Source organism: Mauremys reevesii, linkage group 15 (assembly GCF_016161935.1).
Source record: "Mauremys reevesii isolate NIE-2019 linkage group 15, ASM1616193v1, whole genome shotgun sequence".
NCBI lineage: Eukaryota > Metazoa > Chordata > Testudines > Geoemydidae > Mauremys > Mauremys reevesii.
Genome location: NC_052637.1, coordinates 3,978,909 through 3,997,665, shown reverse-complemented (window position 1 = coordinate 3,997,665; position 18,757 = coordinate 3,978,909). Strand labels below are relative to the sequence as shown.

At 55.5% G+C, this 18,757-nt stretch overlaps 1 protein-coding gene and 1 long non-coding RNA gene across 2 annotated transcripts; one reads left to right on the top strand and one right to left on the bottom strand.

The window, feature by feature from the left end:
* The first annotated feature begins 443 nt into the window (after positions 1-443).
* On the top strand, positions 444-12,469 carry LOC120383924 (tripartite motif-containing protein 10-like). The gene is made up of 7 exons (XM_039502252.1): positions 444-1,342; positions 5,107-5,202; positions 5,767-5,997; positions 6,297-6,319; positions 7,211-7,326; positions 10,040-10,099; positions 11,519-12,469. Exons 1-7 carry the CDS (start codon positions 926-928, stop codon positions 12,031-12,033), a joined length of 1,458 nt encoding a protein of 485 aa, XP_039358186.1. The 5' UTR covers positions 444-925; the 3' UTR covers positions 12,034-12,469.
* Positions 9,026-18,057, bottom strand: LOC120384004. The gene is made up of 3 exons (XR_005588591.1): positions 18,019-18,057; positions 16,940-17,140; positions 9,026-9,891 (listed from the first exon to the last, which is right to left on the bottom strand). It is a non-coding gene; the product is annotated as an uncharacterized LOC120384004 (long non-coding RNA).
* Positions 18,058-18,757: the final 700 nt, after the last annotated feature.

Sequence of the window (18,757 nt, the reverse complement as noted above, 5' to 3'; positions counted from 1 at the left end):
TCGAGAGGAGCTGCGGTGTCTGAGCTTTGACAGTCTGGAAATTGGGCTGCCGGTGCCTTTAAGACCCAGCCCCAGGAACCCGCCCCCTGCTCCGGGGCTGACACGCGGCAGAACTGAAAACAGCCTCTGCCCCCCCCCACAGCCCCGACACCCCCAGATCTGCGAGCCCAGCAGGTGGCTCATCCCGAGGGGCCACTGTGCCCCCACCCTCCTAAATGGGGTTTTGTCCCGCACAGGGTCTGGCAGCGTCTCCCGGGCTTAACCCGGCTACCACCCCCACCCCGATTTTTCCCCTTCAGCCTCTCTCCTGCCGCTGCCTACAGCAGCTTGACCCCTCCCCGCTCAGACCCTGGCAGCCCCTCGGCTGCGATTTGCCCCCTTGAGCCTTTTAAACCCCCCCAAAGAGGAGGCAGCAAATCCTAAGTAGAAGTGAGGGCAGAGAGAGGGCAGCGGTGACAGCGAAGATTACTGGGCATGCTCAGTTCAGGTGCACATGCTCAGTGCAGCGGCGACAGCGAAGGTTACTGCGCATGCTCAGTGCAGCCAAAGTAGCGAATCTGGAGTGGTTCATGTGTCTGTCCTTACACCTGCCCTGGGGGAGCTGCACGAGGACAGTCCTGCCTGACTCCCGCCTGGACACGTGCTGTGTAGAAAGACCCTGAGTTTAAGTTCTTGTGATCTTGTTTGTATCCGTCCCACCTTTTCCTTTCCTTCCCTTTCTGCTCCTTTACCCCCTATTCCTGGCCTGTGTAGTTCCTGCTTCCTTCTTTCCTTATCTTTCTCCTGCTCCACCTCCCGGCCTCTCCTTTCTCTTCACCTTCATTCTGCACCAGTGCAGCTGATAAGAGGTGGGTCAGGGTCTGCCCATGATCAGCAAAACCATTTCTGCTGCAGAGAGAACAGAAGCCCAGAGATCCCAGCAGCCATGGCCTCAGCGACTCCGGTACAGGAAATCCAAGAGGAAACCTACTGTCCCATCTGCCAGGAATATCTGACGGACCCAGTGATCACAGAGTGTGGGCACAACTTCTGCCGAGGCTGCATCACTCAGCACTGTGAGACATGGACAGAGAAGGACTCTGACCCTTTGTGCTGCCCCAGCTGCGGAGTCCAAATCCGGAAAGGGTCTCTCCGGAATAACTATCAGCTAGGAAATAGAGTGGAAAAAATCAAACAACTGGATTTCAAACCTGGAAAAGAGACTCTGTGTGAGAGACACGGCAAAGCCCTGGATCTGTTCTGTGAAGAGGACGGGGAAGCCGTGTGTGTGGTTTGTGAGAGATCCCCCCAGCACAGTTCTCACATGGTGCGTCTCATGGATGATGCTGCCCAGAAATACAAGGTAGGAGACACTCTGGATCCGGGTTAATTCAATCCTTCCCTTTTCGGACTCAGTCTCTCAGAGCCACAGAATCTCCCAGTTTCCCAGATTTTCTCCCCTGTTCTCTGGCTCCATCTAAATCTCTGCCCTGCAGGCTCCTTCCTCTGGGCAGGTGCAGGGAGCCTTGCCCACGGATGGCACCCAGCCTATCAACCCCACATTGTTCATTAGGGAGAGGTGGGCACTAGAGCTCTGGGTGAGGCACTTTCCTCGCACACAGGACTGAAGCAAGATGCAGGGAGGCACTGCCAGCAGGGCATTCACATGAATAATGAACAAATCAGCCCCCACTCGGCTGCATGGAACAGACGGGCTCTGGAACAGAGAGGGCCAAGGGGTCATGGCTCTCCCACTTTTCCCCACAGCCCGGCTCCCTGCCTCTCCTCTTCCCTCTAAGGCCCCACCCAGGTTGGAAGCTGGAGCCCAGCCTGAGTAAGCCCAGGGAGCCAAGGCATCTGTGGGGAGCCGCAGACTCTTTACCTGCCCAGGGCAGGCTGAGGGTCCATGGCTCCCCACAGGTGCCAGTGCAGCTCTTCTTCTGACCCAGCTCCAGCTTCCAGCTTGGCCCGGGCGGGGGTTGGGACTCAGGAGCCAAAGAGCCACAGCCAGGCCATGGTAAGAGCTGTGCGCAGCTGCAGGGAGCCACAGACCCTCCACTTGCGCAGGGCAGGGAGCCTGGGGGTCAGGGACATGGGCTGGGGGCTGCTCTCGGATCCCCCCAACCCTGGGCAGATGGAGGGACCTGGGCTCCGCAACTCAGCTCCAGCTTCTGGGTTGGCCGGGTACAGGGCCTTTGGGGAAGAGGCAGGCAGGGCAGGGCCACAGAGGGGGCAGGCCTCATGGCACCTCCAATTTTAGGAAGAATCTTTCACCCCTGATGGAACATATCTACAGGAGTGGGTTTAAGCACTGGTACTATGGGTTCTTCCCTAGGGACCCACCTCTGGAGTCACATGATTAAAACAGAACTTCAGGTTTCATAATAAAAAAATCCACAACAAAAAGTAATTTTCTAGCCCATAGGATTGAAAAGAAAAGTTTGAGTGAGTTATAACTTTAAAGCCTCACTAACAGAGTGCCTTGTGCCTGAGTCTGCAGAGAGCCTGAGCCAATAGCTCTGGGAAGAGGTAACTGCCCCACGGATCTCAATAGGGTGGTCACTCCAAGAACTACTGTTCTGGGGTCCTCAGCCACCTTGCCCCATGTGGTGGGGAAAGGGCTCAGCTGGCAGTAAGCCACTCTGCTGTTTTCTTCCTCCCTCCATGACCGACAGGGGCAGCGCTACTGCCAGGGGAAATGCTGCCTCCTTGCTGTTGGGTGTCCCTGCCACAGGCATCCCAATACATCTGGGGGCACATGCCTCCACCACATATTGCCTCTTTAGCCTTGGGTAGGCACGGAGCAGCAGGGGCTGTGACATCAGTGCCTTCTCCTGGTGGGGGAGGGACTGAGGTGGGCCTTAGTTCCTCCATCACCATGGGACCCTGCCCCCGATCCTCCTCTGCCCACTCCCCCTCCCCCTCCAAGAAGGCACCTAAGAGCTACCCAGGGAGACCAGGCCCTCCAGATGCCCTGGGCAGCACATGGGCCAGAGGCTGCTCTCAGGCCCTCCAGTCCCCCACCCAGGGCAAATGAAGGGTCAGAGGCTCCCCACAGTTGCCTGGGCTCCCTGAGGGGCTCTCACTGTGGTCTGGCTCTCATTTCCAGCCTGGCTTGGGGGAGGGCCCTTGGGAGAAAAGGAAGAGCAGGGGACAGGGCCACAGATCTTGTGGTTGTTGCCCTCCCACCTTCTACACAAGTTCCAACACTCCCGGGCAGGGCTGTCCCTAGCCATTTTGGTTCCCTACGCAGTCTTCCTGGGGTGGGGGGGGGGGGCTGTGTGGGGCCCCAGGCCTCCGTGGGAGGGGCTGGCTTTAGGGGTCAAGGGGGAAACACCCCCCAGCACGGCCAGTGGAGCGGGTTGGGGCCGGGGTGCTCCACTTCCTGCTGCTGGGTGAGTGCAGGCTGCCCCCTGCTGCAGTCCTCAGGGGAGCTGGGGCAGGAAGAGGCAGAGCAGGGGTGGGGGCTTTGGGGAATGGGTGGAGTGGGGCGGGGCTAGAGCAGAGCAGGGGTGGGAAGAGGAGGCGCTGTGGCAGGGCCATGCTGAATAGGCTGGGCAGGGGCTGGAGCACCACGCAGCGGTGTTGGGCACCAGGAAATGTGGTGCCCCAAATTTCCTGGTGCCCTACACAGCTGCGTCCTTTGCATGTGGGTACAGACAGCCCTGCTCTTGGGCCCAAGATTGGCCGGGACTCAGTGGCCCTGCGTGTTAATCTGCCACTGGCCCTTAGTAAAGAGAAATGGTGCAACATAGAAACCTCAGGCCAAACAGGCAGCTGGTGAAGGAGACAGAAACAGCTGGGATTAGAGGCAGCGAAGGGAGCAGGAAGGCAACGGGTGTGTGCGGAACACCAGAAGCCTCTGCAAATCTTCTGTGAAGAGGATCAAACTTCTTCATGCCTGGTTTGAGACAGAGCTTACATGTTTCAGACTAGTAGCCGTGCTAGTCTGTATTCACAAAAAGAACGTGGAGTACTTGTGGCACCTTAGAGATGTCTACTCTACCCACCGGATCAGCGGGTAGCGATCGGTTTATCGGGGATTGATATATCGCGTCTCATCTAGACGCGATATATCGATCCCCGAACGTGCTCCTGTCGACTCCGGAACTCCACCAGGGCGAGTGGCGGTAGCAGAGTCCACAGGGGGAACTGCGGCCATTGATCCCGTGCCGTGAGGATGGGAGGTAAATCAAAATAAGATACTTTGACTTCAGCTAAGCTATTCCAGTAGCTGAAGTTGCATATCTTACATCAACTCCTCCCCCTGGTGTAGGCCTTAGAGACTAACACATTTATTTGGGGATAAGCTTTCAGGGGCTAGAACCCACTTCATCAGATGCATCGAGTGGAACATACAGTAGGAAGATTGTATATATATGATTGTATATACATATACGCACACAAAGAGAACATGAAAAGGTGGAGGTTGCCATGCCAACTCCAAGGCCTGGTCTACACTGGGGGAGGGGGGGGGTCGATCTAAGGTACGCAACTTCAGCTACGCGAATAGCGTAGCTGAAGTCGAAGTACCTTAGTTTGAAGTACTTACCCGTCCTCACGGCGCGGGATCGACGTCCGTGGCTCCCCCGTCGACTCCACCATCGCCGTTAGCGGTGGTGGAGTTCCGGAGTTAGGTCTCCCAAGTTGAGCAACCACACCACTAGGCCATGCTGCCACTCCAGCAGCAGCCCTGAGCAATGATGAAGTGAGGCCATTAAAAGGGACAGACGCCCTGATAAAACTCCCAGGCCAAGCAGGGAGACGAGGTTTCTGGTATTTGTCTCTTTGGTAGTTTGATCTTTTCAAAATTAAATGTAGTGATTCACCACCATGTGTTCCCATTTTCCTGTTCTGTTCTGTAATACGAATGAATTAATAAATACCAGGCAAGCTTGGATAATTCAGGTCTTTCTCCAGTTACTAAAAAGACTGAACCTGAATTGGTAACAAGCCAGAATATGACACATCCCCAGTCTTCATTCTTAGATTTCTTTTCCTTGGTGACTCTAATGTCATGAACCTATTAGGACAAACAGTTAAATTGGATTTGTGTGGGAAAATATTCCCCTACGCACCCCTCTCAAACTCGAAATAAAACGTCCCAAATCATCTCTGTTTCTACAGGAAAAAATCCAGGCTCATTTGAAGACTCTGAGGGAGGAGAGAGAAAAGCTGCTGGGATCTAAAGTGACTAGAGAGGAGAAAAGCCCGAAGTATATGGTAGGTGCCTCTTGTTACTGATGTGCAAAGACTTGTGGTGAGAGGTCTGTTTGTAGGCAGATTCCTCTGTGGCATTGGTGAATGTGGGCATGTCTGTTTCTCCATGATCATGGATTTTTCTCTGTTAGATTCATGTGCAGAATCTAGACTTCCTTCCATTCCAGTGAATGAATGAATTTCTAGTGGCTTTGCCTGTGTCTGTGTCATTTCTTGCATTATTAAATCATTTGATTTTCCTCCCCCACCCCCTGGGAACTTCTATCAGTGTAATGCTGATTCCTGACTCCTGCTGCTCAGGATCTTCATGCTCAGGGTTCATTGATAATGCAAAGTTTTAACCAGGTCAGATGTGAAAACATTCCTTTTTAGAGACACGGGGAGAAATGAAAAAGGTGTGAGGGAAACTTTTTCCTGGTAACCACAGGGTAGAGTCAAGTGTCAGAAACCTTAAGGGTTACAAAGAAGTTTTCCCTCCTGCACACTCAGCACTCAATGAAAGGATCCTCTCCCCCCCTCCAGGCTGCCTCCATGTCCCTGACCAGCCCTTTCCCTGTTGCTTTACAGAAACAGATAGAAAAGAAGAGGCAGCAAATTGTAGCTGATTTTCAGCAACTGCACCAATTCCTGGACGAACAAGAGGAGCTCCTGCTGGCCCAACTGGAAAAGCTGGAGAAGGAGATAATGAAGATACAGAATGAAAATATCACCAAAGTCTCTGAGGAAATTTCCCATCTCAGTAACCTGATCAGTGAGCTGGAGGGGAAGTGTCAGAAGCCAGCAAGTGAATTCCTGCAGGTGAGACTGAGTTAGAAATACTCCAGATCCCAACACAGGGACAGGAGAGCTCCTAAAACATGGGTACAAGTGTCCAGCAGTCAGAGATCACAGAATAACTCCATGTGTGCATTACTGAAATGTGAATGACTATTGTTCATTGCAAAGTCGCAGACACATTGACACTAGAAATAGAAAAGACTCATTACCTTGGCTCTGGGACCAGGACAGAGCCTCTCTTCCCCATACTTGCAAAATCCCTTCTTTGGAATTTGAAGTGTGTGTCAGGTGGGCCTGAAATTCTCTCTCTTTCTCTCCAGGACATCAGAAGCACCTTGTCCAGGTATGTGTCTCTTTCTCACTCCCCCTTACACTTCACAATGCTGGGAAAGAGCTTGCACCACATCTCCACATGAATCTACAGCATAAGAATGGCCATACTGGGTCAGATCAAAGGTCCACGTAGCCCAGCAGCCTGTCTTCTGATGATGCTCAGTGTCAGGTGTCCCAGAGGGAATGAACAGAACAGGGAATCACCAAGTGATCCATCCCCTGTTGCTTATTCCCAGCTTCTGGCAAACAGGCCAGGGACACCATCCCTGCCAAAATGTGTGGGGAAGGTCATGTGTTGGACACAAAATTCTCAAATGAACTTTATCCTGATGTTCTCACCCTTTTATAGAAGACTCTGGAATTCTCCAGTCAGTGGGAAGGCCTGACCTCAAGTATTTCCGTGAGATGTCACGTCCCTGGGGGACTGGCTGCATCAGGATTGTGGGGATGGACTATGGGCCTGTCACTGCTGGGTCCTGGTCACTATTCAGCCCAGGGCAGCAGTTTTCAAGAGCCTTTCCCCATCTGAGGGCTGTTTGGAGACCTGTGTGGAATGAGCTGGGGAAGGGGTAGTTGGTGTCTCAGTCTAGTTCCTAGAGGCAGATTTCTACAGCACTTCACCTGGGAACCTCCTGTCCCTCAGAGCTTGGAGGCCAAGGAGCGAATTGGCCATGGAGACTCAATTCCCCTTTTATCCCCAGAGCTGGTCTCTCCAGGCCAGAGTTAAAGGGGATCTTCAGAGTGCAGGTTTGACTGGCAGAGCGTGAACTACACCTGCTCTGAGGCTGGGAGAAGCAGAGGAATTCTAACTCCAGGCCCATTAGAGCAGCAACTTTCACTGACAACAAATTATAAAGTGTCACTAAGTAAAATGTAACCATGTGAAATTGTTTCTCTCCAGGTGTGAGAAGGGGAAATTCCAGCAGCCGGAGGAGATTTCTCCTGAACTGGAAAAGAGACTCAGCGATTTGTCCCAGAAAACTCTTGCTCTCATGGAGCCTCTGAGGAAGTTCAAAGGTACCTAGAAGGGATCTAGAGTGGAAATTGGGAAAAGCTTTTGTGGCTGTGGGAGGAGAATGGCTCTTGGCAATTGGTTCATAGTTAGATGATGCTTCTCTTTAATTCTTGGGTGAGAATGTCACACACTTGGGGTCCAAGTCACCCTCATTGATTGATTCAAACCTTTGTTTCTACCAAAAGCCTGCCTTGCCATTACAGTTACTCTTAAAGTAAGAAATGACAGACATACAGAAAGAAGAACTAGCCAATTATCTTCTCCTGGGCCATAGGCAGGTCACAGTGAATTTCTCCTATGAAGCTCTGAGAACCCCTTACAATGTCTGACATATTATACGTGTCCAAATGATGTATGTATTAGTTCTTTTCCAATCATCTTTGAGTGTTATGAATATTAAATAGCGTATATAGCTCATACAATACACATACATGAACTTCCTAATTGGCAGGTCTTTGGACGTCCAAGCTATGTTCATGTTGTTGTTCTCTTTTCTGATTGAAATATTATTAAGACTCAGATTTCAGCTCAGATTTTTTTAGTAAAAATCACAGAAAGGTCCCGAGCAATAAACAAAACTTCACGGAAGCCTGTGACCTGTCCGTGATTTTTACTAAAAATATCCCTGACAAAATAGGGAAGAAGGAGGGTCCAGCACCCACAGTGACTGGGGACTCTGGGGTCCCCTCCCCCCACAGCAGTTGGGAGCTCCGAGGCATCTGCTGCAGCTAGGAACTGCTGAGGGCCCGCTGCCAGCAGCAGCTGAGAGCTGCAAGGCTCCCTGCTGATCTCCATGACATAATAAACCTTATTTCTTACCACTGATGCCCAGGTCACTTTCAAGCTTGTTTCCATATCGCAGTTTTTGGACTTTGCTAACTGCTCCTGGACAGTACATTTTGGGGGTGTTGTCTTTGACCTCTTTGTGTGATCAAAACATCTTTGTCCCACAGAGCAACTTATGAACACATCACTTCATAACAAGGTCACTTAAGGCAACACTTCCCTTACGTCCAGCAAACTGCTCACCAGGCCAAAGCCGAGTCAGTCAGTGCAAACACACAATCGTGGTCTGTCCAAACTGCTGCATAAGAAATGACCCTTGTAGCATTCTCAATACTTAGCATAACAAACAGTGGAAAGAAGACAAATGGAGCAGATGTAGCAGGGGCCCAGGAGTCGGGATGGCTCACAAGAATTCGTGATTTATTGAAGGTCATGACATTCGGGCCCCAATTAGCAAAATGGACTAATTTGGGGCAGCTACGTTTCTCTGTCCCATCTAGAGAGCTGCAGGTGGAGTCAATGCAGGTGTCCCACTCCTCTGAGAACCAGGCCCTAGGGCCTAAAAGTCGCCATCCAAGATATAGACCAGAAATGAGAGGCCGTCTGTTAAAGCTGGACCCAGCCCATCACTCTGCTCTGGTACTGGATGGCAGCTGTGCTGAGCCAATGGGCTGTGGGGAAGGAGAAAGCTCCTCCCACACAGTGAGGAATCCTCCAGCCATGGGTGGCAGGTAATGAAGGCAAGGGAAGGCATCGCTTCCCCAAAAAGACATGGGTGGCCCCGCACACGCTCCAGCCCAGCTCAGGCCCCCTCTTAGCTATGTGCAGCAGGCTGCTCTTGGCCCTTCACTGGGCCTGGCGGCTGCAGAGGGAGGAGTGGCCGGGGTCGGGTCTGGCAGCGCGGCCCCTGCTTCCCGGCCCCCTGGTGCTCTGTGACTGGGAAGGCTGGAGCTGGCCGACACTCCATGGGCTGGGTGTGCTGGGCAGGAGCTAGCGGCTACAATGGGTCTGGGTGGGCTCCAGTGGGCATGGAAGTAGCTTCAGTAGAAAGGACAGGACTTGGGGGGGACGACTGGCCTCCCCAAACCAGCCATTCACCCACCTGCCATCTCTCTAGCACAAGAGCCTCTGGTGCCTCCTCCCCAGCAGCTGCAGGCACAAGGCGTGTTCCTGAGAGGGCTGGGAATGGGGTGGGGGTGGTGAGGGTGAGTGGAAGAGGGAGCAGGTGGACGAGGGACAGAGCGACATGGGCCGTGTAAAGCTGGGCCTCTGACACTCTGCACACTGGACAAGACACACAGGGGCCATTATCATAGGGATGTAGCGCTGGCTGGTTCAGAACTTCCTCTGCCTGTGCCAAGGTCTGCACCAGCCCCTGCAGCCACTGAATAGCAGAGTCACAAATGGCCCCTCCCCTCTCTCCTTTTGCCAGCATTGGGGTGAATCTGGCCCATAGAGTCAACCTTCCCCTGCCTCAGTTTCCACATTTATGAAATGATTTTATTATTATTCCTATATCTGCCTGTGGAGGATGGGGGCCCCTTCATGTTGCTCTCTGTAGTGTCAAAGGGACTCAAGTGGGTAAAGTTATTTTTATGCCAAAGTCTTTGTATGATCTGAGTCTAGGTTATGACAAAAGGCCGTAAGTGAATGAGAGAAACCAACTGGAGTCTGAAGGGAGGGAGGGGATGAGGAGGGGAAAAGTAAATCTCAGTTGCAGATTGTCTGTCCTGGGATGGTTGTGAGGCTGCAAGGATGTTGGTTCCATTGCTGGGAGATGTCTGAATGAGAGAGGAAAGAGACGGTTTCAGACCTTTCTATATTAAATAACTGAGTGTCTCTGTCATAATTATAAAAGTTACAGAGTGGGGATGCTGTTATAAGTATGAAAGTCTGAAATCTCCCCTCTCTTATCCTTTCCCCCTCCAGACACTCTGCCGTCCGCACTGGAGAGAAAAAGCGGGGAACCCCTAGGAGCCCCCGGACTGGGTGAGTTTGCAGGTGGAGATTGTCTTTAAATTATGAGAAAATTCCAGAGAAAACATCTTCATGAGATTGTAGCTAAAGTTACCAACCAAACTGACAGCGATCATGACACACACAGCCCTAAAAATAACACATTCAATGGATCCAGGAGCCCATGTCCCCCCCCCCCCCCCCACTCCCTGCCCCACACACACTTTTAAAAGTGGGATGTTCAGGACACTTTTTGACATGGGCATAGTTTGAGGGCAGGGTGCCACGTTCCCCTTCCCCCTCCCCGCACTGCAAGCCTCGGGCAGGCATGGAGTGTCATGAACAGTGTCTGTGCTTTGGGCAGGGCAACTGATCAGCTCCTCCCTGTGTAGCGCAGCCCCTGCCCGCGGCGCCAGCCTCTTTCCAGTCCTGGCCCCTCTCAAAGGCCCCACCCCTGCTCCTCTTTCCCAGAGGCCCTGCCCCATGGCCAGGCCTGAAGCAAGAACCGGGGCCACCACCCAGGTAGGCCAGGCTGCACTGGGGGGCCCTGCACCCTCCACCTGCCCAGGATGCCACACCCTGGAGAGCGGGCACATGGGCCGGAGGTTGCTCTCACAGCCCCCCGTACCCATGTCCAGGGCAGATGGAGTGTCAGGGGCTCTCCATAGTGGGCAAGTCTCCCAGCCTGGCCAGGGGACACGGCCTCGGTCCGTGCCACGGAGGGGGCGGGGACACACAAACAGTCCTGACACCACCCTTAGTGCTGAGTTCATGTCCATTCTGATGACCAGAAACACTCTTAACTGAGTCGCTCCCGAACAGAGCTCCCTGCCACATCCCTCTGTTTCACCTGGTGCAGGGGTCTCCCCATCGCTCTTCTCCAACATCCTGCCTTTCCTTTGGGCGGGGCTGGGCTCTCGCATTGGAGTTGCTCCCTGCTTCCTGGATTGGGGAGCTGCTCTTCCTGTGATGTTGGCAGCTCCTCCCTTCTCTCTGGGCTGGGAATGGGGCTCCCCCAACCAATCCTTCCTCCTCCTCTCTGGTGATAAGTGGCACTTACGCAACACTGCACCTTCCTCTATGTTCCCTGGCCTGGGAGTGGAGGCTGCATTAGGGGAGGGAGTTTCTCGCTCAGTTTTTTAACTCCTCCATAAAAGCTTCTGACACCTTCCTGGCTGTGCCTCTGCTGCTGGGAATGGAGCAGTCCCAAGAGGGGGAGCAGGGAGCTGAAGCTTTTGCAGGCAACAGAGAAACTAATGAAGTTGGTCGTATTACATAGATTGAGGAACTGCAGTGACATCTCTGCTCAGTCTCAGGTACCCAGGACAGAGGCAGCTCCCTGGGATCCAGGCCTGTCCCAGCCAGGACAGGGCTGCTGGGGGGTGTGAAAAATGGTCCCAGCCTCCCCCAGGGCTGAGCCCTGCCCCTAATGCTCTGATTCTCTCTCCCCAGTGCATGTGACTCTGGATCCAGACACGGCTCATCCCATCCTCGTCCTGTCTGAGGATCGGAAAAGTGTGAGACGGAGAGACACACGGCAGCGACTGCCTGACAACCCTGAGAGATTTGACACTGTGTTCTGTGTGCTGGGCTGTGAGGGATTCACCTCGGGGAGACATTGCTGGGAGGTGGAGGTGGGGGATGAGGAGTTCTGGGCTGTGGGGGTGGCCAGAGAGTCTGTGGAGAGGAAGGGATGGATCAGCCCTAGCCCTAAGGGGGGGATCTGGGCTGTGGAGCAGTGCTGGGGTCGGTTGCAGGCTTTCACCTCCCCTCGCACCCGCCTGCCCCTGATCTGGGGCTCCAGCAGGATCCGGGTTTGTCTGGACTGTGACCGGGGGCAGGTGACATTTATCGATGCTGGTGACGAGGCCCCGATCTTCACTTTCCCGCCGGGCTCCGTCCCTGGGGAGAGAATCCGACCCTGGTTCTGGGTGGGGCGGGGATCCCGGCTCAGCCTGTGTCCCTGAGACACGCAGCAGAGGCAGGAACCGGAAATCAGCCTCTCTAGCCTGATGGACCCCAGTCTGTATGACCTTGGAGGACTCCCATCTACCCAGCCCTCAGCACCTCATCTATGTCCCCTGCAAGATCCTCCCCCTCCCCCTCTGGGGCTGCAGGTTGGGGAGAGATGGGGGGCTGGGTAGAGGGCAAAACTAACAGCTGGGATGGGGGTGGCAGGGACACAGCATGAATCAATCAGGGTTCGGGGGGTTGGGGAGAAGCAGCAGCAGGGGGGAGCGTTTTGTACAGATCTGTGGGATTAGATCTAACCAGGATCAGGGCCGGCTCTAACATTTTTGCCGCCCCAAGCAAAAAAAAAAAATAGCACCGCCCGACCTCTCCCTGAGCGTCATACCGCCCGAGTCCCCGCAACCCCCAGCGCCATGTCGGGCCACCCAAATCCCCGCCTGAGCATCGTGTCGGGCCACCCAAGTCGTCTGCCCCTCCCCCAGCGCCGCTTGGCCAAACCACAAACAACAAAAACAAACCCCGATTGCCACCCCCTCCCGAGGTGCCACCCCAGGCACGTGCTTGGTAGGCTGGTGCCTGGAGCCGGCCCTGCCCAGGATCAGCACGAGGGGAAGGGGTAAGATCAGGGAAAGAAGAGAGCAGCCGAGGGGGATGATCTGTGACAGGGGGAAGAGACACAGGGAAATAAAGAGGGATGGAAAGTGAGGCTAGAACAATAATGACTAGAAAAGGACAGTATGGAAGGAAAGGGAACGTGAGCGGGGCAGGGAGATTTATTACATGTTACTGAAAGTGAAACTGTAACTCATTAATTCCCTATATTAATTCCTGGCCATTGGTGCAATTTTAGTGCCATAAAGAAAACTGTTCTCAGTAGCTGGGGATCTCCTGGCCGTGCTGCGGTTATTAAGGCTCCTTCTTAGCTCCTTTTACTTTGCTACGTTCCAGCTACTTACTGTAAATAAAACATTACAAACAATTCTTCATGTTTGTTCCACTTTACTGTCCCAGCTGCAGGTGCTGGGGGCAGCATCATGGGATTTGTTTCCCGACTTGGTTGTGTCCCCCCAGCACCCACAGGGAATCAGGGCTGGCTTTAGGAAGTGCGGGGCCCAATTTGAACATTTTCGGCAGAGCCCCGGCAGCGGTGACTAAAAACAAAATCACATTAAAAAAACGTTTTCATTTCCTCCATGTATTATTTACTTTCCATAACTATATAAATAATAATAAAATGATATATTACGTACATTGCTGGCTGGAGGCAGGGCAGGGGCTGACTGGAGGTAGGGTCTGGCTGGAGGCAGGGCAAGGGGTATGGGGCTGGCTGCGGGCAGAGCAGGGGGTGCGGGGCTGGAAGCAAGGCAGGAGGTGCAGCAGGGACTGGTGTGGGCAGGGGGTGCAGGGCTGGCTGGAGACGGGCTGGCTGCGGGCAGGGCAGAGGGTGCGGAGTGTGGGGCTGATGCGGGCAGGGGGTGCAGCAAGGGTTGGCTGTGGGCAGGGCAGGGATTCCCCTGCTTCTACCATCCCGGCCCTTTAAATAGCCGCCAGAGCCCTGGGGAAGCAGCGGGGCTCTCATGGCTATTTAAAGGACCAGAACGGCAGAGGCAGCTGGAGCCTCAGCCCTTTAAATAGCCCCCGGAGCCCCCCACTACCCCAGGGCTCCAGCAGCTATTTAAAGGGTCCCAGGCTCCCCTCCTTCTATCGCCCCAGCCCTTTAAATAGCTGAGGGAGCCCTGGAGAAGTGGCGGGGCTCCAGCGGCTATTTAAAGGGCTGGGGGTGGGGGGGGGTAGAAGCAACGGGAGCCCCGGACTTTTTAAATAGCCCCCAGAGCCCCACAGCCCTACCCCAGGGCTCCAGCAGTGGGGCTCTGGTGGCAATTTAAAGAGTCTGGGGCTCCAGCCTCTGCTGGGAGTCCCAGGCCCATTAAATTGCCCCCTGGGAAGCCGGACTGCCCCGTTATGGCGTACCAGCGGCGGCAAGGGTGTGGGGCCCTCTTAGGCGCAGGGCCTGATTCAGGGGAATTGGCTGAATCAGCCTAAAGCCGGCCCTGCAGGGAATATTGAACCTCTAGAAGGAGAGTTTGGGTTTTGCTGTGGTGTGCATAAGCACTGACTCCGTGTGTGCTCCGGGCCTGGAGCACCCACGGAAAAAAATTGGTGGGTGCTCAGCACCCACCGGCAGCTCCCCGTGGCCCCACCCCCCTACTCCAGCTTACCTCCGTCTCCTCTACGAGCGCGCCACCACGTCCTGCTTCTCCCCCTCCCTCCCTCCCTCCCAGCGCTTGTGCCGTGACACAGCTGATTCACGGGGCAGGGAGGGAGTGGGAACGTGGTGCGCTGGGGGAAGAGGCGAGGCCGGGGCGGGGATTTGGGGAAGGGATCCAATAGGTTCAGGGAGGGGGCGGAGTTAGGGCAGGGACTTTGGGGATGGGGTTGGAAAGGAGGCAGGGCCAGGGATGCGGTGGAGTCAGGGGGGCCGGGGCGGGGAAAGTTGTTGGTGGGGTGCAGGCACTCACCAGCGCTGAGAAAGTTGGCGCCTATGGTGATGTGTCACTCTCCAGCCTGTGCTCTGTCCCTATCCTGTGCACACCCCTATCAATCAGGAATTGCTCATCTGTGCTCTGCAGAGCGGTGACTGGTTACACAGGGTGTGAGCCATGCAGGGACTCGGGTGTTGCAATGCTGAGTGTTACAGGGCCTAATTTTTAGGCAGCTAGAAAATCACAGGAACAGCAGCGCTGTGACCCTCAGAGCTGAGTCAGGTGTGTAAACTCCCTAGACAATCCATGGGCAACACAGGCACCTTACAATGCGTTACATGAAAGCCCCCCTCAGTAGGCGGGGAGCCCTGTCAGCTGGCCAATGGGAGATGCCAACAAGAGGGGAAGTGGTGCCCCAAATCACACCCCTCTCACGAATAGGTGTCTAAATCTGGGCTGCAGCTTTGCAATCCACAAACAGGAACCCACCGTCTGACATCCGGGGCCTCCAATCGCAGCAACTGCCAGTGCCTGGTAGTGGTGGCAATGGCTGGGAGCCCCAGGCTCTTTGAAATTGCCCCAGCAGGCCGCAGGGCTCCTAGGTGCACGCGCTGGATTGGTGCAGTGGCAGATTAGGGGAAGGAGAAGCCCCGGACCACAGCAGGAGCCACACTGGATGAGGTGGGGGGTGAGAAGAAGCCCATGACCTCAGCAGATGTGGGGCTGAAGTCCTGACCTCCCTCTGTGCAGAGCTGGCTTGAACCCCTTCCTTTCCCGTGACCCCTGCACGGAGCTGGCTGTCACTGTCAGGCTGTGGAGTAATTCAGCCCAAATCTACTTACCTTGGTATCATTATTTCCCTCATCACCACACAGCTATGAACGGATTTAGCCTAGGAGGCAGGGTCAGCATTAGCCCCATGTGGCAGGTGGGAATCTAGGGTACACAGAGGTGACGTAACTTTCCCAAGGCTAAGCAGTGAGTCAGTGGCAGAGCAGAGAAGCAAACCCAGCACACCTGAGCCCCAGGCCTCTTCCTGAATCACTGGGCCACCCTTCCTCCCCAAGGAAGGGGAATCTCCTCTGCCGCTTTGAGTGTGTTGGTGGGAGCAGGCACTAGAAAGAGCCCCCAGGAGGTGGGGAGCAGAGAGAGATGGGTAAAAGGACATGGGTGGGAAGCAAGAAGAGGGAAACATCAGGAAGGGGAGCAAGGACTTAGAGAAGAAACAAGAGGGAGGGAAAGGGGCAGGGAGAGCGATAGGAAAGGAGAGGAGAAAAGAGGAAGGAGCGGGGGAAAGACTCCCCACTGCTTGTGCCTCCCGTCCACCTTCTTCCCACAGCCATCAGTGGCCCTCAGCTCCCAAACAGGCCCTAAGCAGGAGTAAAGCACAGAGTGAACACAGTGTCTTTACACAGGGGTGTTAGTGGTGATGAGCTGCCAAAATCTTAACAACCGGTTCCCTCCTCACCCCACGAGGGGGTCGGGCCCGCCCCCGGGACTCCTGCTCCATCCAACCCCCCGCATTCCTTGATGCCCCCCCAGGACCCCTGCACCATCCACCCCCCTTCCCTGTCCCCTGACTGCTCCCCGCCACTCCATCCAACCCCTCCTGTCATTCCTGATGGCCCCCCGGGACCCCTGCCCCATCCAACCACCCCTGACTGCCCCGGAACCCCTGCCCCTGACTGCCTCCCACTGCCCCATCCAACCTCTGCTCCTTCCTGACTGTCCCCCTGGGACCCTTGTCCTCATTCAATCCCCCTGTTCCCTGCCCTCTGACCGCCCTGACCCCTATCTACCCCCCCCCACCACCCCGAACTCTCCTGCCCTCTCTCCAACACCCGCTCCCTGATCCCTGCCGCCTTACTGCGCTGCCTGGAGGTGGCTGGTGGAGCTACAGCCACGCCACTCGGCTGGAGCCGGGCCAGGCTGCATGGCTGGAGCTGGGCAGAGCCAGGCCACACCGCGGGAGCTGGGCCGGGCCAGGCTGGGCCGCACCACACAGCTGGAGCCAGGCTGAGCCAGGACACGCAGCTGGAGCTGGGCCCGGCCAGGCCACGCTGCACACCTGAAGCTGGGCTGGGCCGCCGCCTTGCAGCGCCTGGAGCTGAGTCACGTCGCTCAGCTGGATCCGGGCCACACAGCACCTGGCTCCAGTCGGGCCACGCCGTCACCTTGTAGCGCCTGGAGCACCGGGTCAGACTGAGCTCGCAGCCCGTCGCCCAGAGCATGCGCCAGCGGCGGAGCGAGCTGAAGTTGCAGGGGATGGGGAACAGCCGGGGACTAGCCTCCCTGGCCGGGAGTTCAGGGGCCGGGCAGGAGGGTCTCGTGGGCCACCGTAGTGGGTGCCCACCCTGCCCCGCCCCAACGAGCCAGAGCGACCTGCGGGGATGAGGTGAGGAGTCCCGGCAGTGCTTACCTGGAGCAGCGCCTGGGAAGAATCTGGCAGGTCCCTCTGGCTCCTGGGGTAGTGTAGCTGTGGGGGAAGCAGGGGGTTACCTGCCACGGCCTGTGGCCCTCCTTGTGCCTGCCGCCGCAACTCACCTCCGCTCCATCTCCCTGACCTGAGCGTGAAGCCACCGCTTGCTTCTCAGCCCTCCCAGGCTTCCCACGCAAACAGCTGATTTGCAGAAAGAGGGGGGGGCAAGAAGGGGAGAAGCGGGGCAGAGCGTTCAGGGATGGAGGCAGAGCAGAGGTGAGCTGGGGCTGGGGGCAGGGCAGGGAGCTGCCGGAGCTTTACTGGTCGTTAAATTTAAAAGTCCTTTTAGAACCGGTTGTCCCGTGTAGGACAACCAGTTCTAAAATGGCTTCTAAATTTAACAACTGGCTCCAGCTCACCATTGGGTGTTAGCGAAGGCAGCTTGTATCTGAGTGTAATTATTCTAATACTCTGTAATTCATGGTAATGTAATGATGTAGTTCTACTATTTTAATGACAACATTGTTAGGATACCAATGATATACACACATTCAATACCTAGAATATGAAGGAAGTGTATAAATATGCTGAAAATTGTCAGTTTGGGGGGGATGCTGAGCCCCCCCCCCCCGGCACACACATCTCACCCTTGAGGCAGGAGGGGGCATAAAGGAGTGAGCAGTAGGCGGGAGGCACTTGGGGGGCAGGGACCTAGGGGGAGGAGGGCAGAGCAGGGGCAGGAAGAGGTGGAGTGGGGCAAAGTGGGGGCTTGGCCTTGGAAGGGGGCAGAGCCATGGGCACCAACTTATATGGGCTCTTGGAGCTAAAGCCCCAGGAATATTCACAGTCAGGGGCTCTGCTCCACCAATATTTAGAGCTAGGTTTCGCCCCTTTAAATCCCAGCGGCGGCTGGGAATTAAAAGGCTCTGGGTTGCCTGCAGCCGCGGGGAGCCCACAGGCCTTTAAATCTCAGCCGCGGCCGGGAATCAGAGGGCTGTGCTTGGCAGCCCTCCCCTCCCCTGCCCCTACCTGGAGGAGACATGAAGGGGACTTCCGGCCAGGAGACGGACATCACTCACCTTAGCAGCTGCTGTGAGTGTTTGACCCTATGATTCCCCCCCAGCCCCAGCCCCCACTCCTGCCCAACGCTGAGGAAGGGGCAGCCCCATGCCATCCCCTCCCACCGTACCCCAGTGAAGCTATGGTGAGGGGCAGCAGGCTGCACAGGGGAGGCAGGATGCCACATGTGAAGGCAATGCCCTCTCCCCCAGCCACAGGAGGGATGGAAGAGGGAGGCTTCCTGGACCTGAGCAGCTGGGGCTTGGGTGAATTTTATGACACCCTGCTCCCCCACCCCATAGCCACCACCCTGCAGACCCCACTTCTGCCCCATGCTGGGCAAGGGGCAGCCCCATCCCCCATCCACAGTGAAGTTATGGTGAGGGGCAGCAACATGGAAGGCCACCTGTGATGGCAACCCCCCACACACACCCAGTACCCATCATAGGGGAGGTGATGAGCTTTCTGGACCTGAGATGGGCCCTAGGAGCATGTGCAGTGACTGTGGTGCAGAGTGAGTGTGCTCTGGGGGGTAGGGGAGGAGAGGAGGGGTCCATAGGCGGTAGGTTTGTATAATTTTTGGTGGGGCCCAAAATGGTGGTGCCCCCCCGCTCCCACCCTGTAAGCCAATATAAAATGAAGCTACAACACGTCAGCGCCACAAGATTACAAGGGTCAATTAAAAGTGGAAAGTCAGAAGCAGCACTTGCCTACTTCAATATACAGTATTATATTTTGTTGCACCTGTTGTGATGAAGT